General features: G+C 37.2%; 4 protein-coding genes across 6 annotated transcripts; 2 read left to right on the top strand and 2 right to left on the bottom strand.

Moving 5' to 3' along the window:
• Positions 1-9,992: 9,992 nt before the first annotated feature.
• Positions 9,993-10,905, bottom strand: BNAC08G18790D. The gene is made up of 2 exons (XM_013891168.3): positions 10,524-10,905; positions 9,993-10,436 (listed from the first exon to the last, which is right to left on the bottom strand). The coding sequence occupies exons 1-2, from the start codon at positions 10,743-10,745 to the stop codon at positions 10,209-10,211; spliced, it is 450 nt and encodes a 149-aa protein (XP_013746622.1). The 5' UTR covers positions 10,746-10,905; the 3' UTR covers positions 9,993-10,208.
• Positions 10,906-13,218: 2,313 nt separating this feature from the next.
• Positions 13,219-15,050, top strand: LOC106449381 (arabinosyltransferase RRA3). The gene is made up of 2 exons (XM_013891152.3): positions 13,219-13,717; positions 13,792-15,050. The coding sequence occupies exons 1-2, from the start codon at positions 13,562-13,564 to the stop codon at positions 14,878-14,880; spliced, it is 1,245 nt and encodes a 414-aa protein (XP_013746606.1). The 5' UTR covers positions 13,219-13,561; the 3' UTR covers positions 14,881-15,050.
• Positions 15,051-15,113: 63 nt separating this feature from the next.
• On the bottom strand, positions 15,114-16,906 carry LOC106449393 (protein BRASSINAZOLE-RESISTANT 2). 2 transcript variants are annotated; one of them, XM_048766465.1, is made up of 4 exons: positions 16,767-16,906; positions 16,387-16,691; positions 15,926-16,244; positions 15,114-15,799 (listed from the first exon to the last, which is right to left on the bottom strand). In XM_048766465.1, the coding sequence occupies exons 2-4, from the start codon at positions 16,642-16,644 to the stop codon at positions 15,363-15,365; spliced, it is 1,014 nt and encodes a 337-aa protein (XP_048622422.1). In that variant the 5' UTR covers positions 16,645-16,691; positions 16,767-16,906; the 3' UTR covers positions 15,114-15,362. The 2 variants fall into 2 exon arrangements, with proteins under 2 accessions (XP_048622422.1, XP_013746614.2); XM_013891160.3 differs by having other exon boundaries at positions 15,114-16,244.
• A 4,884-nt stretch (positions 16,907-21,790) lies between these two features.
• BNAC08G18750D lies at positions 21,791-24,866 on the top strand. Of its 2 annotated transcripts, none has more exons than XM_013817570.3 (6): positions 21,791-22,520; positions 23,700-23,826; positions 24,011-24,150; positions 24,249-24,311; positions 24,388-24,456; positions 24,533-24,866. In XM_013817570.3, the coding sequence occupies exons 1-6, from the start codon at positions 22,308-22,310 to the stop codon at positions 24,647-24,649; spliced, it is 729 nt and encodes a 242-aa protein (XP_013673024.1). In that variant the 5' UTR covers positions 21,791-22,307; the 3' UTR covers positions 24,650-24,866. The 2 variants fall into 2 exon arrangements, with proteins under 2 accessions (XP_013673024.1, XP_013673016.1); XM_013817562.3 differs by having other exon boundaries at positions 21,795-22,520; positions 23,996-24,150.
• Positions 24,867-24,998: the final 132 nt, after the last annotated feature.

The raw sequence follows: 24,998 nt of genomic DNA, 5'->3' as shown, positions 1-24,998 counted from the left end.
TCAACTAGCTGACATCTTTACCAAGGCTGCAAGCACCAAGGTTTGCGAGTTCATACATTCCAAGTTAGGACTCGTAGATTTTTCATCACACTAATCCTCTTAGCCATGAAGTGTTCTACTCTTTTTCCTTGGCTTGGTTTTTATCCCATGAGGTTTTTCCAAGCTAAAGGTTTTAATGAGGGAATGCTTCATGGTTTTCAAGTTTGACCAGTCCCTATGGTCAAGCTTGAGGGGGAGTGTGAAGATGAAGCAATAAGAAACAAGATGGTTGGTTAAGGTCTCAAGACAATGGAGATACCACTACAAGGGACAAGCATGCATGGTTGGTTAAGGTCTCAAGACAATGGAGATGCCACTACAAGGGACAAGCATGCATGGTGGGTTAAGGTCTCAAGACAATGGAGATGCCACTACAAGGGACAAGCATGTATGGTGGATTAAAGTCTCAAGACAATGGATTATTAGTTTATCATATCTCATCTACCATTTGTCATACTTGTAACCCTTATATATATGGGATGTTCCCATAAGCAAATCAATCAAGCAAATAAGATTCTCCTTATTTACTCAATCTCTCTCTACTTTCTAGATTAAACATCTCTCTCTTGTTTTTCACTATGTTCTTCAATTTCTAACATTTACCAGGTGGTCGGTATCAGAATAGAGAGTTTTGGTAATGGAAACTCAACAAGCAGAGGAGAATGCAGAGTCGCTTTCTTAACAGATGAAGACTACACGTTCTGGAATGTAACCAAACCACAAAGATTTTTCGCTCAAGGGTATACTAAAGTTACGCTAGGATGGGTCATTCAGACGAAAAATCTTTCCGTCTTGAATTCGTTAAGCTGCAAAAACACAAAAGAGTTCGATAATCTTAGAATTGATGCTCAACGCACAACAAGTTGCATATGCGAAAATATCACCATTTCTGGGACTAGTTATGCAAGATGTATGTGCATCCCAGGTTATATAGGCAACCCATACCTCTTGAACGAATGCAAAGGTTAGTATATTGTTTCTCAACTCTTCCATGTTAAATTAGGAAAACAGATCTTCCACTGTAATTAATTCCAACGATCTTTCATATCACTTATCCAGATATTAACGAGTGTCTGCCAGCTGATTCTGTTGTAAGTCGCGGGTTCTGTAGCGAAGGCGACACTTGCGTGAATGTGGTTGGACATTACAAATGCGTGCGCGATAAGACTATACCAATATTGATAGGTGAGTCACTGGATGTCTCTTCGGTTTCTGTTAACACCTAAAAGCATATAACAAACAAATAACGACTTAACATACCAGTCTTTTTGTGCCGTTTTTAGGAGTAGGTGCAGGTTTTGGCAGTTTAGTCGTAGTTGGTGGTATCTGGCTGCTGATCAAAGAGAAGAGTGACTCGGAGGAAAAAAAAGTTCTTCAAACGTAACGGGGGACTATTGTTGCAGCAACAATTAAATACAGATGATAGAGGCAACGTCGAGAAGACACGAATATTCACCTCAAGAGAGCTTGAAAAAGCCACAGAAAACTTTTGCCAAAACAGGATACTTGGACAAGGTGGTCAAGGCACTGTATACAAGGGAATGCTGGTGGATGGTAAGACCGTTGCTGTCAAGAAATCAAAAGTTGTGGATGAAGACAAACTAGAGGAGTTCATCAACGAAGTTGTCATTCTCTCACAGATCAACCATAGACATGTTGTCAAGCTCTTCGGATGTTGTCTTGAAACAGAAGTTCCTGTTCTGGTTTACGAGTTTATCTCTAATGGTAACCTTTTCCAGCAAATCCATGAAGAATCTGATGATTACACAATGCTATGGGGTGTGCGTCTACGCATTGCTGTGGATATATCAGGAGCTCTTTCGTACTTACACTCTGCTGCTTGTTCTCCTGTTTATCACAGAGATGTCAAGTCAACAAACATACTACTAGACGAGAAGTATCTAGCCAAAGTGTCTGATTTTGGTACTTCAAGATCAGTAACCGTAGATCATACTCACTGGACAACCGTCATTTCGGGCACAGTCGGATACGTGGATCCAGAGTACTACGGTTCCAGCCAGTATACTGATAAGAGTGATGTTTATAGCTTTGGAGTCATCTTAGTTGAGTTAATCACAGGAGAGAAGCCTGTAATAGCCCTTCCGGATTCTCAAGAAATAAGAGGTTTAGCTGATCATTTTAGAGCGGCCATGAAAGAGAACAAGTTCTTTGATATTATGGACGCTCGAATAAGAGATGCATGCAAACCAGAACAAGTAATGGCAGTGGCAAACCTAGCAAGGAGATGTTTAAATTCCAAGGGAAAGAAGCGTCCATATATGACAGAAGTGTTTGCCGAGTTAGAGAGGATACTTTCATCTCCAGAGGATTCTCTGGTAAGGATTGAAAATGACGACGGTGATGATGCAGGGGAAGAAGGAAGGAATACGATAGGGATAACTGATTCATGGACCGCTGGTGTTACCGCTCCAGCCTTCAGTACTGTCACTTCGCCTTCCTCCGCAGATGTTCAACCATTGTTTCCTCGTGCCACATGGTAAGGTGTGAAAAATGAAGGTATATCTAAATAAAATTGATGCTAGTTTCAAAGATTTGATATATGTTGTAATTTAGATGTTGTGTTTGCGTTTGTCTTCTTCTCCCTGAACACCTGATCCTTCCTGTGTAATATTTACATTCTAGTGTTTGTGTTAATAAATGTATACCAGTACTAACTAAAATCATGATAGAGAGTCGAAGTGAACTTACTACATTATTGAATATAATATATAAAGGCCAACTTGCTCATTTTAGATGGCCAGTAATAGTCTTTTCTTGACAACAAATAGTCTTTTCTTGAGTGATATTTTAGAACATATCCATCACTTTTCTTGACAATAGTCTTTTCTTGACAACAAATAGTCTTTTCTTGACAACAAGGTTGAGTGGTATAAAATGAGCAAGTTGGCCTTTATACTACATTATTGAATATAATATATAAGTACCTGACACGGAAAAGGATAATTTTAGGCGTGCATGCAACTAATGACTAAAACTCATCATATCATATAAAATTATGACCGAGAGAGAGGCTAATGATTTAAGGAAATTAGAAGGAACCACTCAATAATCATATAATACAGTACTAGGTAATCATCCGCGCCCTGGGCGAGGAAACTTAAAGAAATTATAAGTTTGAATATATAGATATTAAAAATGCAAAAGTGACACAAATATTACATGTTATTTATGTTAAGGGATTCAACGAAATTGTGTATATGTAAATAAAGTAAGCTTCAAAGTTTTTTAAAACTTGTGTTATTTGTTTTGTGTGATTGAAGTATAGTTCGTGAAAATGAATCTATAAGAGTAATTGTGACAAAAAAAAAGAGAATCTATAAGAGTAAACAAAAACGTATATAAAATTAATTATGAAATAAAGATAAAACGAAATATATGCAATATAATTATTGCTTTCAGAAAATAAAATATGAATATAAGATAAAACGAAACATAGCGATAAAATAAAATAAAATGTGAAAGCATATCCTATATAATAAGGAAACAAAATAAATAAAAAAACTAAGAAAACTACGACTGCTGTGAAAAGTATCTTCAAAACTCTTCGTTTACAATCCTATAAAGTCTGCCATTGGTGTACTTCTGGTTTTGTTAATGATGATTCAGAAAGAGTGATGTGGTGAGGAGTTGTGTTGCAGACACTGCGTATTTATATAGAGTTTTAATGATGAAAACAAATAGCCAAAATTATAGTAGCAAATATTTACTAATTAATATTTCCATATTGCCGTACAATTTACTTTAAAACTGGTCTTTTCATATGTTGTTTTAAAAAACGTAGTTCTCAAATTAGGCAAAATTTGGATCTTGAATCGTATATGGAAACGTGTTTCTCAACGACTATAATTGAGGTAAATTAGTTGATGGTTTTAAAAATTCATTTAGTGAAGATTATGAATTGATTATAAACTTGATAAATAGTATTGTACAGCAAGGTTTGCATTATGACGAAAGAGAATATTCAGTATCCATATTCTTAGGTAATCCCAAATAAATTTAATTTGTAAAATAAGGAAATCTGAGGAAATAAAGTTAGCCGATCGCATTAATATGTTTGTAGTATATGACCAAATATTCGCATTCCCTATAGCTTATAAATTACAAATATTTATACCATAAATAAGAAATTAATTCAAACCATATAGAAATAGCTTAAATTTGGGACGTAAAAAATAAGTAAATCCGAGGAAGTAAACCTTGTCAATCTAAGCATTAAACTATTTGTAGGCCAAGGAAAAAATATTGACTTGATTTTCAAAATCATCGGAAGAAAATAAATTATGAATTGATTCCACACTTGACTTCAAAATTTAAGATCTGATTGATACGTTTGTAAAATCTAAACTGGCCAAATCCTTGATTTTCTTCCGATGATTTTGATAATTAATAATTTGATTGTATCAATTATGCATTGTTTACGAAAATGATAATTAATCATCGGAAGAAAGACATAATCAAATATTATGAATTCTTTACGGAAATTTAATGTATTTTCCTAAATTACTGTCGATTTTAATTGTTTTTCTAACTAAGATTAATAATTTTGAACATATATGTAGTTTCAAATATTGCATAGTTTTATGATTGGTCGAAATATTGCATATAATTATGCATAATTTGATCATGATCTTCGAAGTATTAAAATATAAAAAAAAAATTGATTTTAAAGAATTCTTAGTTTAATATTGTTCACTTCATAGATTTGTTATAAATATTTTAAAAGCAATATATTGCATGTTTGAGAATTATTTTCTCGAATCTGATGTAAAACGGTTGCACTTAGTCTGTCACAAAATCAAACGATCTCTTCAACGAATATCTGTCACAATATTTTGAAAAAGAGTATTGAATTAAATATTGTTCACTTCATAAATCTGTTATGTATTTTTTTAAAAGTAATATATAATCTGGTCACGCAAATTTAATGTAAATATATCCTCCGTTGCAAAAAATATGTATAAATCAACGATGGACAATCATGTATTCGTAATAACTTTGACGTGATGAAACCGTATTCAAATAACAACGATGCAATATCCGTTAAATCCCTTATATAGGAAACTCCTCTCTTCACGTCAATTTTGTTTTCATTATCACGCTAACATTGCCATTCACAATAATTTATTTGATCATGTGATTGACAATTCAAATTTGAATCATATATTATGGGAAAAATTGAAATGGTAATGTATTAAATTGTGTTGCCTTGAATCTAAACTATCATAAAATGATCGTCGACTACAATTGCATTGATAATTATGGAAACAGTAAACATGGTTAACATGCAATGGAGGAGATTTAAAACTATTATTAGCTCTTAAAAATATAATATATTGGATCGTTTTATGTCATTTAAAAAAAAGTGTATGTATATATCTATTACATTTTGCCATTATGTAGTAATTCTTGAACATTGCGATTGTGATTGGTATCTTTATCTAATATGGAGAAGAGTTGCAGCAACATATATATAAGTAGATATGTAGATACATACGTAAACAATGGATTTTATGTAGTCTAACTATATAGAAAGGCATTAATATTTAAGTCACGCTATATAACGAAATCGATCATTATGAAGAATCTCATGTTATGGCAATAAAATCTCTGCGTATTTAAAGATCCAACCGTTTGTAATTGAACCGTAGCAAGCAGGGCGCGAGTTTTTTTTTTGTTAGTCAATAAGTTTATAGTATATACCCAATTTTTAATGTAATGTTCAATGGCAAATTTTATAATTAGTCTAATTAAGAAAGGTTTTTTGAATATATGAGGTGAAAGAGCTTGTGGTGCTGACACGTAGGAAATGGCACACATGTAATAAACACATGAATGAAAGGTTAGTTATATACAATGCTCCTCAAATAATAAAAAAGGGATGTTGGATAATTCCAAGCTTGTGGAAACTTAACATATTATTAGATGTTTAATATGTTAAGATAAACACAATAAAGAAACCTAGAAATAGGAAAATGAAGTTTCTATTTAGGTTAGGTTTGTGTTTTCCATATCCCACATGTTAAAGGGAATTGTCTTTCATATAAATATAGGTATAATGGAGAGGTGTTCCATATGATCTAAGAGAAACATATTGAGAGCTTTAGTTTTGAGTAGTTTCTAAAGCTAATAAGAAAAGTTGTTCTTATAACTCTTTGTGTTTCTAAGAGATTTGAATTGATATCAGCGCCAGGTTGGGCCGTTACCATCATTAAAGAGCCTCAAGTTGGAGACTCGAATCTAAGCTTAAGATGAAGCTTAGATCATGGCGACAGGAGGAGAGATCACGAAAGCAGATGGCCGACGTGACTACAGCTGCGCCTCGCATCAAAGACTTTGGATCTGCATCCATCCATTATTTGATGTTGTCATTGATAAACTTCCAGGTTTTGTCGATGAGGATGAAGGAGTTACTGCATGGAGATTTATGTGGGCGAATCGCACCACCAACGCCAGCAGATAATCGTGAGGCATTCTATTGGTTCAAAAGATTTCACACCAATAGAGGAGGAGAGCTTGCATCAGCTATGTTCAATCTAGGTTGCACCGATAGAGGAGGAGGGGTTACCTCAGCTATGTTCAATCTAGGATGCACCAATAGAGGAGGAGAGTTTGCCTCACATGAGTTCAATCTATTCGGTGAAGAGAATAGATTTGAAGCTATGGCAGCCGAGGTGGATTCTATCACAAGAAACAAGACGTGTGAGCCTGTGGATAGATCGGCTGGTGTTAAATATACACGGGTATGTGACACACGGATGGAAGTGTGTAACACGACTCACAGAGGAGTGTGTGACACAAAGGTGGAAGCGTGTAACACAACGCACGTACCAATGGAGTCAAGGTTCTCAAAGGCTGAAGACGAACCAGAGATAAAACTGTTGGGTGTTGAGCAGAATGCCGACATCCTTACCAAAGCTCACATACGCAAGATGGCGGACGTGACCAGAGTTATCATCGCAGTGAGCTTCAGCCACAAGACTCATCGCAACTTAAGTGAAGAGGTCAGGAGAAGGTTCTACAAGAACTAAGCCAATTCTAAGAAGAGGCGGTACGGAAGCGAGGAGAGCATCCGGTCTAACCTTGAGAAAGATGTGAATTCAATGGGTGGATTCACACACCATGGTGTGGTGAAGGAGGATTACTTGATGATTAAGTTCAAGAAAGTGAGGAGCTTAATCGGAGTTCAAGAAATTGATCTCCCTAATTCAAGTTGGAATTAAAGGGGTGAATGTTGGATAATTTCAAGTTTGTGGAAACTTAACATATTATTAGATGTTTAATATGTTAAGATAAACACAATAAGGAAACCTAGAAATAGGAAAATGAAGTTTCTATTTAGGTTAGGTTTGTGTTTTCCATATCCCACATGTTAAAGGGAATTGTCTTTCATATAAATATAGTTTTAATGGAGAGGTGTTCCATATGATCTAAGAGAAACATATTGAGAACTTTAGTTTTGAGTAGTTTCTAAAGATAATAAGAAAAATTGTTCTTATAACTCTTTGTGTTTCTAAGAGATCTGAATTGGTATTAGAGGATGAGTTACTGCATATAAGATAGTGTTTGTAAATCTACCAGATACAGAGACCAACCTCTTTGCAACTCTTCAGCCATTTTGCATTCAGATTCCATCGTCCTACTTGGAAGGAGACTGCTTCCTCGACACATTGATAGAGTGGAGAAAAGCTTTGCTTTGGTGCACAACAACTGAAAAACTAATTCATGGAACATATCCATCACTTTTGAATTATCGAATATCTCGAGCGTTAAAGCCCCGACAACCATCGTAGCTTACAATAAGTATTAGCACACCCCCACAGACCCATCAGAACAAATATTACTTTAGCCAACACTTAGGATCATTAATGTATGTTTATCATAGCCACATACCCCCAAAAACTAATCCGGACTGAAGAAGTATGTTAGCTTGAGAAACTTATGGAGAATAGTATTATGCAAACTTGACAACTATGAGTGTGAGTGCGACCTACATGATTACATTAGAGTAACAGAACTGTATTCTGCAAACGTATTATGATATTATGCAATATAAGTACTGGAAAATGCAAAATAAACCTCATTTAACCATGTGTTCAAAAAAAAAAAACCTCATTTAACCATATATGCAATCCTAAAACGCCAAGTCCTAAAGCCACTGGACCAAGGTTTCGACTACTTTTACCATGATTCTTCCATATGAATTCTGTTTTCCTAAATAAATAAAAAGAAGCTGATTAAAACATCATTATCTTGATTTTGGTCATTAGAGGCACATTGCCATGATTGTGACTCCCTTAGGATGATAGCACATGCAAAACGCATATCAAGGAGCACAAGAGATACTCAATATCGGGTCAGGTATGTTATTCCCTTGGGATGATAACACATGCGCAAAGCATATCAAGGAGCACAAGTGATTTGGACTCAATATCGGGTCAGTGATTCTCTTCCTGGTTCAGGTCTGTTGACATGAAGAAATAAATGACAAGGAGTATCTGTAACATTCTGAATTGTGATATATGAAAATAGTTTAAGAGAATTGATTTGGTTACCTATGTCACCAATGTTGACTTACTTTTTCCGTCACACATCCGTTTAGAATTCCTGAGTTAAGCGTGCTTGGGCTGTAGTAGTGAAATGATGGGTGACCTATCAAGAAGTGATTTGCGATACCGTGTGAGTGAGATCAAAAACAAGGAGAAAGGTCAGGTGGTGATTGCGAGCCTTCAGAAAAATTAACGGAACGACCGTTAGAACGGGATGGGGTCCACAGGCCGAGAGAGCAAGAGTAGGTGGCTCATTAGCCGTGGGCGGGTCGGGGCGTTATAAGTGGTATCAGAGCTGGTTAGCCATCTCGGTTCTGATCTGAGAGGCGTCTTGAGACCTGTCGTGGGGCGCAACGAGGACGTTGCGTTCTTTGAGAATGGATGAATTATAACATCTCGAGTTGTGATATATGGAAAAAGCTTAAGAGAATTGATTTGGCTACATATGTCACCAAAATTGACTTACCTTTTCCGTCACACATCCGTTAAAAACTCCGGAGTTAGGCGTGCTTGGGCTGGAGTAGTGAAAGGATGGGAGACCTATCGGGAAGTGATTTGCGGAGAAAGGTTGAGTGGTGATTGCATGGTCAGTAAACAATGATTTCGAGCCTTCGAAAAAATTAACGGACCGACCATTAGAATGGGATGGGGCCCACGGACCGAGGGAACGGGTGTGGATGGCCCATTAGCTGTGGGCGGGTCGGGACGTTATAAGATGCTTTTTATGTGACAACCAGTCCCACTCACTAGAACCCCAGTCGAGCCTTCAGAAAAATTAACGGACCGTCCGTTAGAACGGGATGGGACCTACGGGCCGAGAGAGCGGGCGTGGGTGGTCCATTAGCCGTGGGTGGGTCGGGACGTTATAAGATGCTTTTTATGTGACAAACCGTCCCACTCACTAGGATCTCAGGCTCACAGCCCTGCAGGGCACCGACTCCAACCCCGCCATTATGAGTTTTCTTTGACTTCATAATTAGGTTGTTAGTGCGCTTGGCGTTCCTCGAACCCAAGACCTTAACAACACTCCCACAAGAATCCATAATTATGTTGTTGGTGCGCTTGGCGTTCTTCGAACCTAAGACCTCATCCAAGACCTCACCATTTAACAGCACTCCCACATAACGAGTTGTCACCAATCGAGGAACGCCAAGCGCACCAACAATCTAATCACATACCAGAGAAATCCTACGGTTGTTAATTGTTGAAGTGTAAGTTAATCAACGGTGCAGATGAAACGTAACAAGAAAAGGGGGTTATTATGTTCGCGCATAATTTTAACTGCCAATCTTCATTAATTCTTGAAAGAAGCGTTTCCTATCCTCTAAAAAGAGATTTAAAAAAAAAAATTGTGATAACATGTAGGATTCCCTTCCTAATTTAAAATCCTTGAAATAATTCCTTTATTTATTTTGAGTAAATATTTTGGAACAGATTTGAAAGTAGATTTTGCTTGTAATACATAGACAACCATTTCGTTGCTACATAACTGTTTTCAGACAACAATACTTCAATGAAAACGCTATTTATGCATTTTCATTTATTTGATTTCTATATACAAGAAAATATTATGCTATTCTCGTGTGCTCTCATCTTCACAATTCAACGACGATTGGGCTGGGCCGTAGTAGAGTCGGGCTTAAGAGAGCGAACGAGAGATAGTTTAGCTATATCGGAAATGGCCCCGTTTCGAACGGCGGCGGAATCACTGACCAGGATCTCATACGCCGCCTCGAAAGCCTCTCGCCAGAACTGAGGAACCCTAACTCCGCCGGAGCGTCCGTACACGTCCCACATATGCCTCACCACTTTCTCTCTCTCCTCAATTTCCTGTCGTTTACCGGAAAAAAATCCCAAATTAATAAAAAAAAACAATTTCGGGGAAAAAAACATTTCAATTAATTAATTAATTCGTACCAAGACGTCGAGATCGTCGCTGACGTGGAACCCGAACTTTCCGTCAACGGAATGAAACAGACCGAGTCCTTTGAGAGAGACGGAACCGGTTAACATAGAACCTAACGCCAAGAGGAGAACCGCTACTAAAACCCAAAGCTTGTAACCAGCGCGTTTGCGGTCGGAACCGCAGTTTGCAGGTTTTCTCACCGGTAAGAGCGTTTGCGAACCTTCAAATTTCATTTTTGATCTTTCGAATTGAATTCTGGTTATGATGATGGCCCCTTGATAAAGGAAACAAGGATCCGTGTGAAACGAGAGACTTTTGTAACTTGTAAGTGGATAAAAACCCGTACGGTCTTCACTTAAAAACTAAGTGGGGACAAGGGAGTTGACTTCGTTTTGACTTTATTAACGCGTTCTCTTACTATGGCTGCGATAATTTAACTATAGCTAATCCAGACGGTGGATTTAGAAGTCTTCGTGTCCAAACAGTCCTTACATGAACCGATAAAACCAAACCAATCCTGATATTGGTTCACGGTGTTAATCCAGACCCGTTTTAGTGATAACGGGCTTGTTTTTATTATACTGGCCCTAGTCCATTTAAGCTTGAGCCTATTATCAATCCTATGGACACATGTTTTTGATTGCGATATGCATAGAGCTCTGAGCAACAAAGTTGATTCACATGTTATCGTTCCTAACATCTCTTGTGAATCTTGTGATATAACATTCTTTCTAGCTAACTCTGAATACATATAAGAACAACTCTATAAATATATGTCCATATAAGTATTCACAGAAAGGACCATCTATTCCTTGTTTACTACACGTATCCATAAGGCATAATGACTTATAAAATGTTCTCATCTTTATGGTCCCAATTCCACTAGTCAACTAGCTAGTAAGAAAAGGAGTATCGACCCAATAGAGATGATTAGGTTTCAAAGCATATTTCTTGCCATTTTAACATTTTGATGTGTAAGAAGGGTATACAAAATATATAGAGACTGTTGTATATTGTGGTATTAATATGTTGATTTTGAATACTGATTTGGATAATAAGTAAATTAAAAGGTGGTCTACGAACAAAACAAAGATCAACTTATACAAAAGATAACAAACCGTGCGTTCACATTGTAAGCAAGAAGAAGTTCCAGAGATCTAGAACAGAGACAAAGATAAACTGAATGTTTTCATTTTATTTCTTGCTTGAAGATTATTACAATTGCATAAGTTGTATTTATACTAAAGAGAGAAAACCCTAGTGTATCTCCTTGCTGTCAATTAGGGCAACCTCCCTTCATTGGATTCCAGCTGTTTGAAACGATTCTTCAACACTATTGGTTCTTCTAGTTCGTACTTTCCAGGACCACAAGACATGTCCTTTTCTCTGTTTTGCCTTTCATCAATTGTAGTAGCCGTTGCTGTTTTCTGATTCTGAATGGGCTTTGATTCTTCTTCTTGCAAGCCCATTCCGTGTTTAGTAAAACTTGTTTCAGCCCTTGGAGTCTTGTCTCTCAAGTCTATTGTCTCATTCTTCTTCTCTGTTTCAGAAACAGAACATGTTTCTGAAGTTAATGTTCCTTTTGGTTTCCAGATCTTCTTCTCCTTGTCACCTTTGTCTACACACATGTCTTCCATCTATCTAGATGACTAAACACCGTACGATGACTGAATCAGGTGCGTGTCTATAATGAATGTTGGTTGTATTGTAATGCCATTATATGTGAAGCTAATACACTCTAAATCGATTAACATACAGAGCTAAGACTTCACACGAGTATTAGAATATGGCTCACCATCTTGTTATACTGAGACCATCCAATACCAAATCTTTAAGAACATATTCTAACATTGCCCAACATGTTAGGTCAAACATATTTTGTCCACTCAATGTCCGTGCGATAATGCCTATATAGACACATATCACTAGAGTGTACTCATCAACACATCAGAAGTAAGAAAAAAAATATAACGAGAAACGGTGACATGAAGAATGAGAAGTTGTGTGGTAGCCAAGGATGACTTGCCTGCGTCTTGAACCATATCTATCAGAGACTTGATCAGCAATCTCTGAGTTGGGTTAGTCGTTAGGCAGTCTCTTTGGCTATTCAAACAATTCTCTTTCTCCTCATTTCACATTTCTCTTTTTCAAAGACCAAACACATAAAGAGTTGATACAATCGATTTTGTTCGGCCACTAAACAATTTTCTCTCTGGTCGGTCTTTAAATAGTGACTCAAGTAATTAGTCAGTTGAGCTTTCGGTCTGATTCAAAGAACGTTGGTTATAATCTTTGCAAAGTGGACTTTTTGTTTTCTTATTCTCTGCCGCACAGCCCAAATTTTCAGCTGTCCAACCGCTAAAATCGCGTTCTTGATCGCTGAATTTTAACCATATGCGTTTAGCTAAGATGCTATTATTCAAGGTTTGGCAGCTTAACTAACCTCAATCATAGTGGGTTCAGTCTAACGTCATGATTAACGCGGGATGCAATGTGGGTTTTTAGCGGAAAAGGTGGTGTGGGCCCCACCAAAAAGGAGAGACTGTTGTCTCCTGTCGCGAAATAAGGGATGTCTTTTGCACTGTTTCGCGGGCTCCACTGACACGTGGCGGCTCACGATTGGTTTATTTTTAATTTTTTTTTTTAATCAGCAAAAAAAAAAAAAAAATATAGGAAATCCAACTTGCGTATTTGCGTCTAGGGTGCTCTAATAATCATGTGTGATCGTGTTAACAAGTGGATTATAAATATGATCGTTATTTGATTACGTTGACTATCAGATAAGTCAGCAGAACAGTCATCTCATCCAACGGTTAAAGCTTCATCTTAAACTGAACACATCTACATCATGAAGCACAGGAATATTACTTTAAGCAGCCTTTGTTTCATCGTCATCGTTGTCTTGGCAGAAGAGGCCAAAACAAGCTCTCTCTTTCCCTCAACCACTTCTAAAACCGTGGAGCTTTGACCCAAAAGACCACCGAAGAAAACAACACACTGTACAAACTGATCTCGCTTAGTGAAGGGAGGAGAGAGAAAGTCAGCGGCCATGGCGGGTCGTAGAGACAGAACACAACAGCTCCGCGGATCTCGAATCGCGATCGCCATCCTCGTCGGTATCATCATCGGCTGCATATGCGCCGTTATGTTGCCAAACGGCTTCTTCAACTCGAACTCCTCTCTCACAGTTAACGAACACGTCCAGGTACTCGATCTTACTTAAAAGATTACATTTTTGTAATTTCACTTGTCGAAAGTTCATCACTTTCTTTGTTTTAGGTTGGATCATCCTCTTGCGAATCCTCCAAGACGCTCAAGTCAGACTTCGCATCTCTCTCAGAGAAGAACAAAGAGTTAAAGAAACAGGTCAGAGAGCTAACGGAGAAGCTGCGTTTAGCTGAACAAGGATCATCAGACAATGCGAGAAAACAGATAAAGGCTGGTCCTTTCGGAACCGTCAAGAGCCTAAGAACAAACCCAACAATCCTCTCAGACGAATCTGTAAACCCAAGACTCACAAAGATTCTAAAGAGCATCGCTGTGGATAAAGAGGTGATCGTGGCTCTCGCAAACGCTAACGTGAAAGCAATGCTAGAGGTTCAGATCGCTAGCGTTAAGAGACTAGGCATAAAAAACTACCTTGTTGTTGCATTGGACGATTACATAGAGAGTTTCTGCAAACAAAACGATGTCGCTTATTACAAGCGTGATCCAGACAAGGACGTGGACGCTGTCGGGAAAACCGGAGGCAACCACGCCGTCTCCGGCCTCAAGTTCCGTGTGCTACGAGAGTTCTTGCAGCTAGGCTACGGCGTTCTCCTCTCGGATGTAGACATCGTCTTCTTGAAGAACCCCTTTACTCATCTCTACAGAGACTCTGACGTTGAGTCGATGAGCGATGGGCATAGCAACATGACGGCTTACGGGTTCAACGATGTCTTTGATGAGCCGGCCATGGGGTGGGCTAGGTACGCTCACACCATGAGGATATGGGTTTTCAACTCGGGTTTTTTCTATCTGAGGCCCACGGTTCCTTCCGTAGAGCTGCTGGATCGGGTTGCGGAGAGGCTATCCAAGGCGAAGCTGTGGGACCAGGCGGTTTTCAACGAGGAGTTGTTTTATCCTTCGCGTCCTGAGTATGTTGGGCTGCATGCTTCGAAGAGGGTGATGGATATGTATGAGTTTATGAACAGTAAGGTGCTTTTCAAGACTGTGAGGAAGAATGAGGAGATGAAGAAGAAGGTGAGGCCGGTGATTGTTCATGTAAATTATCATCCGGATAAGCTTAATAGAATGAGAGCTGTGGTTGAGTTTTATGTGAACGGTAAGCAAGATGCTCTTGATAGCTTCCCTGATGGTTCTGAATGAGAGTTCACCTGAAAAGCGGTGTAGGGTCAAAAAGTTTCAAAGTTTCTTCGCATTTTGTGATTCTAATTTTACTTTTTTTTTTAATTGTTTCCATGTTTAATGCTCAATGCCTTTTTTGTATTATGAGTTTTGTGTATCTTATGGCTAAAAATATCATATATTTTTCATTACTTGCCTGTTCTTGTTACATTCTCATCAATTGGTATAATCTCAAATTTGAATGAGATACATAATAGTTCAAGCCACTTAATTTCTTTTTTTTTTAAAAAATTGTAATGTCTTACAAGACCTAAAAGGAATGATATAAAATAGAAACATGCATCTTAAAATTCTATCTACAAATAATGCCTTGTGAAACAAACTCATTGGTACAATGAATATAGATATGCTAGTACAAGAACCAAAACCAAGAACTGAACAAACACACTTAACACTCAAACCATGCCACAATGGTTTTTTTTTCTTTTTGTTCTGAATATCAACTAAATACGACCTTTAGCGTTTCCAAGTGTGAGCTCAAGATCCTCCATAGCCACATCATGGATCCTCTCCCCTTCCCACGGCTTCACTTGCCTGTTCTCAAATTTAAACTCCGAGCTTTGACCAATCTCTTGTGTTGCTCCAGTGTTTGGAGATAACTGCTGAGGTACAGGCGGTCTCACTAGATTGAAAGTAGGAGAAGCCGGCACTGCAGAAACGCCAAGGAACGGCTGTTGTTGTGAGAACTTCTGAAAGCTTATCCAATGACCAGAATCAACAGTGGAAGCGTCAGACTCGTCACACTCAGGTATAGTAGCCGGGGGAGCATTGAACTGGCGATGATGAGTGGGACTCGCCGGTGCAGAGACCGCGTAGAAAGGGTAGTTGAAAGACGACATTGACTGTTTAGCAGCAATGGCCATGGACTGATTGGTAAAACATTCCCCCCAAGTGGGTAACGCCTTGGTGTGTTTAGATGATGGAGATGAGACAGGTGGTGTCACTGGAGCACTGTTTAGCAGCATTGACTGTTTAGCAGCAATGGCCATGGACTGATTGGTAAAACATTCCCCCCAAGTGGGTAACGCCTTGGTGTGTTTAGATGATGGAGATGAGACAGGTGGTGTCACTGGAGCACTGTTTGAGATCCTGAGAGGAGGAAGAGAAGAAGGGATCCCACCGTTCCTGAGGAAAGGGAAGATGGTGGAGATGTTGTTGTGTGTGTCTCCACCACCACGAGAAGGGCTAGGGAATGAGGAAGACGATGGACTGACTTGGTAAGAAAGGATGGGACTTTCGAATGGGCTTTGGTTGTAGGAAGAGTAAGGAGTGGCTCGTGAGGATGATCCAGCCACGTCACCAGGTAGAGAAGGAGGCTTGTGTCCCTGTAAAGGAAGAAACTTTGGATCAAAAAAGATCATTTCCACCTAAGATCTATATATAGTAAGCCAGATCCACTTATAGAAACTCCCATTTAATCTAGAAATCTTAGAAAATTCAGATTCAGACAAGTTCAGATCTAATCACCTTGCGATAAGTGGTTCCGTCTTCTTCAACCACCCATCCAGCTTCAGAGCAAAGAGCCTTGAGCACTTCATTGTTGTCGCAGTGCTTGGGGAGATTGTAGTTACCTTGAGCTCTCAGACCAGTGTAAATCTTCGCCGCTACAGCTCTTCTCCTCCTCTCCCTCCTCCGATTGTTCTCCCTCTCTCTCCACGACGGCTTCCTCCTCGTCGCCGCCATCGCTGCTGCTGCTGACGTCGACGTCGCGCCGTCCGACGTCATCTTCTTCTTCTCCGTAACCGATCGCTGCTGCAATTTGTGCGCACGGTCTGATGAAGAAGAAGATGAATTATAAAAAGAATCTTTTTTATTCGTAAAAGAAAAAAAAAATTAAATAATTTTACTGGTGATTTGAGGTAAATCGTCCACGTGTCGGTCTAGTTTGACGAATGGTGAGAAGAGCAGTGGCGTATGTAAGTTACTGTGTGGTTTTGCGCAACGGATCAGTGGAGGCAGTACGGTTTTAATGTGTGTTTCTCTCCATCTGTGTAAAATGACCAGATTATAAAAGAGAAAAGATGGCGAGACATGTGGGGTCTGTTTATTAACGTGGGTCCCTTACATGTATGACCGGAAAACACCCCATCTGATTGGTTTTTCAGACATGTTAATTAGAAAACAAATTAGTTTAAGCCTCATAGTATTTAATGATTTATTTTAAATAATTTTTTTAATTATCACTATGAACAAAAACATAAGAAATGTAGATTTTTGTCCGGGTTAGTGTGTATATTATCATGTGCATATCTAATGATTGCTATTCTTTTTATTTGTTTGTTTTCTAACAAAATAATTTTAGTTGATAACATTGTGACAACAAATATATGCAAGTCGGTTGTTGATACATGATTCTGTGAATAAGATTTAAACTTTTGTTTAAATTATTTGAAATTTTCATAACACTATTATTACAAATCACAATACTTATTCAATTATTCAGTCAAGCTGCAAATCTATCATATTTGAAATATGTCGTTAATATTTGTGAGCATATTATTTGGTTGCTATACCAATCAACTATACTTGGAATTATTGTTGGCCCCTTATCTTCATTGGTCATTTTTTCTTTAATTTTCATGTTTGTTTTCAAAACTGTATAGTGCATTGAACATAACAGGAAAATGGGATTAGTGGATTTGCCCCCACACATTGACCCATCAAAGCAGATATGTAATCTTCCAACGAGTAGTCACTTATTGAATTCATTCTACACGCTTTTTCCTTTAGTTATTTATATTTTGTTTTAAAAATATCTATACAATATGATGAATTGTGATATTAATATAGTAAGGGATCTTACTGTACTGTATACATATTTGTCTGAAACATCTACGAGTACCCGACTTTAGAAGAAGATTCAAGCTCAATTAAGGAGCGGCCTGAAGTAGCCCATCATAGGAAACAAGAGGAGTTTATCAGCTTTCCAGAAAGCCCAAGATCAGGAGAAATGGCCACGGAAATTAGGAGTTATGATCAATTCCCCAGAACCGACCAAACCGATGTCATCTATGGAAAGTCTTCAACCAATTCCAATTCAACTTGGTTCGACCCAGAGCTATTTATGGGAACCAGGAGATCATCTTAACCAATCAGGAGGTATTCCAGAAGTCCTTTGCTGCACCAGAACACAGGAGATCAGTTGGTTCAATGGAGAATCACTTAAACCCAACCGGAGCTATTTACGGAAAGATTGGACAATCTTTCGGTTTGATCCATTCCAAGCAATTCCAATCCAACCAGGAGAACCAGACGACGTCCAAACAAAACCAAGACATCCAGGAGACATTATACACGAGCCAGAAGAGTTCTACAACTTCATCCCGTGCACCAGCCCACATAGGAATAAGACCGGTTCCATCTTCATTCATCTCCCATCGATTGATCCTTGTTGAGAGTGATACACATCCAGCAACAAAGATCCCATCTCCATCAATCTATCTCTTTTCTATTTGTTTTTATTCATATTATCATTTTGATTCATATTCATATTTGTTTCTGTTTGCATTATAAAACTCTAAAAACTCATAAAAATCGGTTCTCTTTGTTTTCAGGTTTAAACCTTGGTTCCACCATTCTATCAATTCGTGGGTTACCCCCCTGTGCCTACAACATTTTGGTATCAGAGCTCAAGCTCCTGAATCAGGTCCATCTATCCTTGCATCATTCATATTTGTTTGCATTTGTTTTCATTTAAAAAAAAAACAGTTTTTGCATTGTTATTGTTGTTCTTAAGAAAAGAAAACTAAAGAAGAAGAAGTTGTCTAGTTTGATCCACGAAATTCTTTTGAAATACTTGTCTAGTTGTTTGCATTCATTCCCTAGCTCCACTTGCCATATTTAGATTTTGTGCATTCATTTAAAAAAAAAAAATCTGCATTTCCATATTTGTTTCTTGCATTGAAAAGTTAAAAAAAAAAGAGCATAGCATTTTATTAATTTAGTGAATACCATATTTGTCTCATTATTTTTTTATTTGCATTAAAAAAATCATTCAGATTAGTTTATATCATTTTGGGTTCAAGTATACATATTTGTTTCCATTTTCGGTTACTTGCATAAGAAAATTCAAAAAAAATAAGTGTTAGTTTTATTTCCATATTTTCTTTTCACTTGTGTTAATTGTCATTCCATATTGATTCATTTCGTTTATGCATTGAGAAAACCAAAGGAAAAATTATTTTAGCACAGTTTATTTCATTTCGGTTCATAATTGCAATTTTTCGGTTTAATTTTAATTAGCTTGCATTTTTGGTTCTTATTTTGATTCGACCAGGATTTTCCATACCTTCACTTGATCTTTGAGAGTGTTTTCAGGAAGCCATGGTAGGAAAAACACACGGCCAAAGTCAGATGCCCAAACATAACCAATAGTTGACAGCTTTGCAAGAGATCAATGATCGGATTGCTCAGTTGAGGAAAAGAAACAAGGCACGAGTCCAACGTCCACAGCAAGGAGAAAGGAGATTTGGAGACTCACCCGAAGCTGTCTATGTCGAGCCCAAGCCACCAGATCCTTCAAGGATCAATCAACATCCAACTTCTCAAACCCATACTCATCATGTTGCTAATTCTCGGTTTGATCATAAATCTTTTGCTGATAAAATTGAACTCTTTACATTTTCAGGAGGAAGAAGTTACCTATTTTGGGAGAGGAACCTTGATGAATGGTTTCACTACAACAACATTCTAAAAGAAGAGATACTATCTTATGCCATTGATCAGCTAAGAGGTAATGCCTTTAAATGGTGGGTACAAGAAAAGATGGTGACTTCTGAGACGATAATCTAACACTAGTTGTTTCAGGCTTCTCATCTGATTCTAACGTCGGCTCCTCCAAACGATGTCGTTTACCGAAACCATACCTTCTGACGTTACCGAAAGGTCTCCTGATCACTGTCCTCACACCCCACCATGAAAGAATGGCCCATGCCAATATTCTTCTGGCTAGAACCTATTGATGCACCCACTAATCTTTCAAGTTTTAAGAAATATCTCAAGTCCTGGAAGTGAAGTGATTCGTTTCCCCCAAGAGGTCCGTCCAGAAGCCATTTCCATAGCAAATAACTCAAGGCACCAAGCTGGCTGAGACCCCGGAACATGTTCCATTACTAATTATTTACTATTTACACAAAAGTCCAGGTGGAAAAAAAAATTAGGGAACATGTGCGGCAAGAATGTTGATGAAGCAAATCTCAGAACAAAGCCGTTGAAGTATGCCTCTAATTGGGGGCTTCCTCGAAAATCTCCAAAGATGCTTATGATTGTCATGTTCTTAAATCTTAACCAAGAATTCACAATAGTTACCAGGAACAAGGTCTCGGATGTGCAGTAAATTAAACCTCAAGTCAACATCCGTACAAAAAAACGTGAGACCATCTAATGATGGTAAAAATCAGAAGAACCATATCACACATCGACTCGATCAGCTAAAAGAACTCAATATTTAGAGAGCAATCAAAAGATGGTCAAAGGGAAAATTCACAAACCATGTAGTTCTGGGCGTTATATATCTCCGGTTGGAAAACTCTTCTTCAACTTCTTCTTCTGTTTCGTTCAATACTAGGCTATTGAGCATTTTAAACTCTCTGCGTTCACTGCATTACACTCTCTTCTACCTCTGCTTCAAACATAACACTCCTAAAACAACAGGGTTATAAGATCTTTCTTATAAACCCCTCAAAGTTTTACAACTGATCACAATTCACCCTTTAGTTTTGAATGTTAAAAACAACCTGAAAATATGTTTTTGAAGTATGTACGAATTTGATTTATGATGGGAGGGAAATGGTAAGCATTAAAAGTGATGAATAATTGAAGCAGGGGTTTTTGGTGAGGGGTCGCTTTGATAGTTTCCCCAGATATGGGGACGGTTTTACTTGTGGGTGGGTGGGGCATTGTAAACTGTGACTATGTGACAATGACCACATAAAAGTGATGGACAAATAATTGATCCAAAGCTGTGTAATTTATAATAGAGGAAAAAACATTTATCTTTTTATATTAGTAAAACAAAAATCATTTATAAAAAAATTCATATCTGCTTTTTTGGGTTAAAAACTCACAACCTGCTGGTTTGTGCCAATGAAAACTCTTACAATGCAGTGAATTTATATCTATTGTATTGAATGGATTTAGTTTTCATAATATTGATACTTTTTGTAAACATGATTTTTAATTAACATAAATGGTATTTAAAAGTCATACATTTTTTTTTCATACGTTGAACACCATTATTGTTGGTATCTAGAGGAAGTTTCAATTAAAAACATGAAAGAAAATGTAGAAAAAGTTAGAATGATTTCTATTCAATATATATATATATATATATATATACTGGGGGAGAATTTCAATTTTACTGACTCAATTATATATAGATTTATCCATTTTTACTGACTCAATTAAATTAAAAATTAATTATATCACTTAATACTATTAAAATATTAATAAAACTAGTTTAAAACTATGCGTTGATACTTGATAATGCTCTCATTATTTTTATAAACCATGGTAGTTTTTGGAGATAAAATATAAATATCATTTAAAAACTTTTTTTTTTGGTTTCTACCAAAAATGTTTATTGAAACTGGAGAGAGTAATTATAGCAGAAGAGAAAATTATAAGATAAGTACAAAGGAAATACAAATAATGGGAAAAAGTGATGTGTATAAGATTACAATCGTCATTCACCTCAGAATGGGTCCCATACGCCCCTGTCTTTATTAAACACTAGTCAACCATTCAGGTCAATCGCGCGTCTAAATTTACAAAAAAGTACCCCTCCTCCGGTTATATCCAAATAAACAATTAAAAACCGAGTTCTAATAAGTGGCCAACGTGGTGGAAACCGGTCGCTATTTAAGAACATGATTAACCCGGATTCTTAGGACGGAGTTCTTAGCTTCGGTCAAAAACCGTTTTTTAGCTTTTAACTAAGAAAAGCTAAGAACTGGCTCTTAAATAAGAGATATAAAAACCGGTTTTTAGCCAAAAAGTTTGAAAAAAAAACAAAACAAAAAATGTCAAATCATGAGCTAAGAACCTCGAATTAAGAACCCGTTTATGAGAACCCGTTGATTATTGGGAGTTCTTATCGTGGGGTTCTTATCGGAATATAAGAAGCTGTTTCTTAATTTTTAACTAAAAAAGTTAAGAACTAGCTCTTACAACTCTTATTTAAAAACCGTTTCCATTATAACTTTTTAGTTAAAAGTTATGCGACGGATTCTTATATTGCTAAAAACCTCGGATAATCATGCGCTCTGCTCTTAACACTCTCGCTCTAATCTTCCTCTCGCTACCTCCACTTTACCATAGTACTCTGCTTTTTTCTCTTACTCTCTCTGGCAATGCATGATCTTCTATCGGATTAGAGAAGAAGAAGAAGAATGCTGAAAGCTGTGGATAGCTCAGGAGACGTTAATGGTGGATTTCGTCAAGTACAGAGCTTTTGCGGAGACAGCAGTAGCGAAGAGGAGTTATCGGTTCTGCCAGTTCATACGAAAGTGGTGGTGACCGGAAACAACCGTACGAAATCGGTGCTTGTTGGTCTTCAAGGTGTTGTTAAAAAAGCTGTCGGCCTCGGTGGTTGGCATTGGCTGGTTAGTGATTTAAAAGAACTAAATATTTATTTCCCTAATTGGTGAAAATACAATCAAAGTGCTAAAACATTTTGATCTAATCTAGGGTTGATCTGCAACTTCTTAATATCAGCAAATTTGAACCATCGATGAATAGAATTTAGGATTTTTTTTTTGTTTTGAATTTCACATTTCGTTTTTTTTTCTCTTAAATTTCTGAAAATGATTTAGTTCTGGTGAATGTCTTCCTTTTTTTGATTTTATATCATCAGTGAGATCCGATTTACTAGTTATAGTCTTATAGATAAGAATGTTTCTCATCGAATTGTAACTCCTTGCGTCTAATCATTAAACCAAGAATTAATAGTGTGATGAGAAGAAGAATGATCAACTCTTATTGTCTTTGTCATTGTTAAAATATGTAATTTCTGAAATCTGGCGACTGATTACTTGCATGCATGTAGCATTTAAGTTACCATTAATTACACTGTTAAACCTTGCATTTGGTGTTCTTATTAGGTAGTTAGGTTACTCATGAATCCTACATTTATTTTTTGTTTTCGTTATTAATTTTTATTTTCTTGGGATTAAAGTTTTGTTTGTAGCTAATGAAGCTTCTGAGACATGTTTAGTAGTAGTATTAATTTTGATGTTTCTTGCTGAGATTCAGGCTCAGTTTCAGGAAATCATTTTTAGGGTTGAGTTTGTAACATTAAGTTAGGCAAAAAGAAGGCAACTTTATTTCCGCGCCTGTTAGAAAAAACATCATGTTCCTTGACAATATTCTCCTTTTTATCTCCACCTTATGGTATTCAAGCTGGCTTTTTAAAATTTAACTGGCTTTGATTAATGATAATCATTTGTTTTAGAGCTTTATGTAATGTTCTTTCTTTCTTAGTTGAGTCATTTTCGTCCCCAAGCACTCAGTGTCACTTCTGTTGATATGTTTATATTGTAAGTTTTTCTGTGTATGTGGACCAAAAAGGAGTAACTTCGCCATATCCGAGCTTTAAACTTTAAGGAATAATCCGAATAATATATACGACTTTGAATATCTTTTACTTAATAGTGAAATCACATTCCACTAGTTCGTGTCTCCTTTTTTTTCTTATGTAAATAAGAATAATAATTTATACGGAAACATATCAGATTCCTTCTTCTGGAGCATATATAATTGAATATGTCAGTTCTTGTTTCTAGGTGTTGACAAATGGAATAGAAGTAAAGTTGCAGAGGAATGCGCTTAGTGTCCTTGAAGCTCCTACTGGTAACGAAGATGACGATGATCTTGATTTCGAACACACACACATGAATGGTTCTGATATGAGTAAGTTTGGTTCCTTGTTTTCATCAAGTCAAGATACTGCTTTTCCATTTTTTTTTTCAGCATAAGAAAATAAATAATTTTGAATGAGTTACTGGCTGGTAATATTGTTCTTTGGGCACAAAAGCAATAACCTTTTAACTGATTTTCTCAGTCTTGTTTCTATGACAAGTTGTTTCTTTCCCAGCATCTGAAGACACACTGAAGCCTCATAAGGTGAAGCAAAGAGGTCAGAGATCATCTCGGTCATCTCACAAGTCCCTGAGCAGGTCTCTGTCATCTGACTCCCAATCTAAAAGCTCATGTTTTACTCCCCCTCAAAACATGGTATGCATTCCATATTTTGAGATTTATTCTATGTACCATTGAACATAAACGCGACTAATCTTACGTTTACTGATGCGATATTATATGCTTTCACTCAGAAAGTTGATCTTAGCAAACTAGAAATGCCTGCTTTGCTGAAATACTGGCGACATTTCAACCTCGTAAGTTGATTTCAAGAAGAGGTCTATATTTTGTATGTTCTCGCGTTTAAATAATAAACTCACAAAATATTTGTAGGTGGATGCGATTCCTAATCCATCAAAAGAGCAACTAGTTGACATTGTTCAGAGACACTTTATTTCTCAGGTAATTATATATCCCTTCTGAGCTTTCACTTGATTTGTCTTCTTCTGTGTTTTAAAACTGTGCTATGAGTTTTAAGCAAATGGACGAGCTGCAAGTTATTGTGGGGTTTGTCCAAGCTGCAAAGAGAATGAAGAAAGCGAGCAAGTTCCAGTCAAAAGAAGCCAAAAACACTGATCTTAACTGCATCAGCTAAAAAGAAAAGCCATTACTTTATAACAGGTCCTGTAATTACAGTAGTGCCGACTTGTTTAACCATTTGTGGCTTGCTGCTAGTTTTAGTTCTTTATGGAGATGTTTGGCTAAGGAGTAGAATGTTGTTTTCTTCTTGCTTCTGTTGTTTAGCCATGTAACCACTGACTCTTTTCAATTGAAACTTTTTTTCAATTGAAACTATATGTTCTGATCCACCACGGCCATATCTTTTTCCGCCTCTCCTTTTTTTCGATTGAAAATAATCGAACCTGAGATTTCCAGGGCAGAAATTTTACAAAAACTTCAATAATTTTCTTTAATAAATTAGAAATCTGTATTTAAGTATGGAC

This window comes from Brassica napus, chromosome C8 (genome assembly GCF_020379485.1).
Source record: "Brassica napus cultivar Da-Ae chromosome C8, Da-Ae, whole genome shotgun sequence".
In the NCBI taxonomy this organism is placed as follows: Eukaryota; Viridiplantae; Streptophyta; class Magnoliopsida; order Brassicales; family Brassicaceae; genus Brassica; species Brassica napus.
This window is presented reverse-complemented; position numbering and strand designations above follow the sequence as displayed.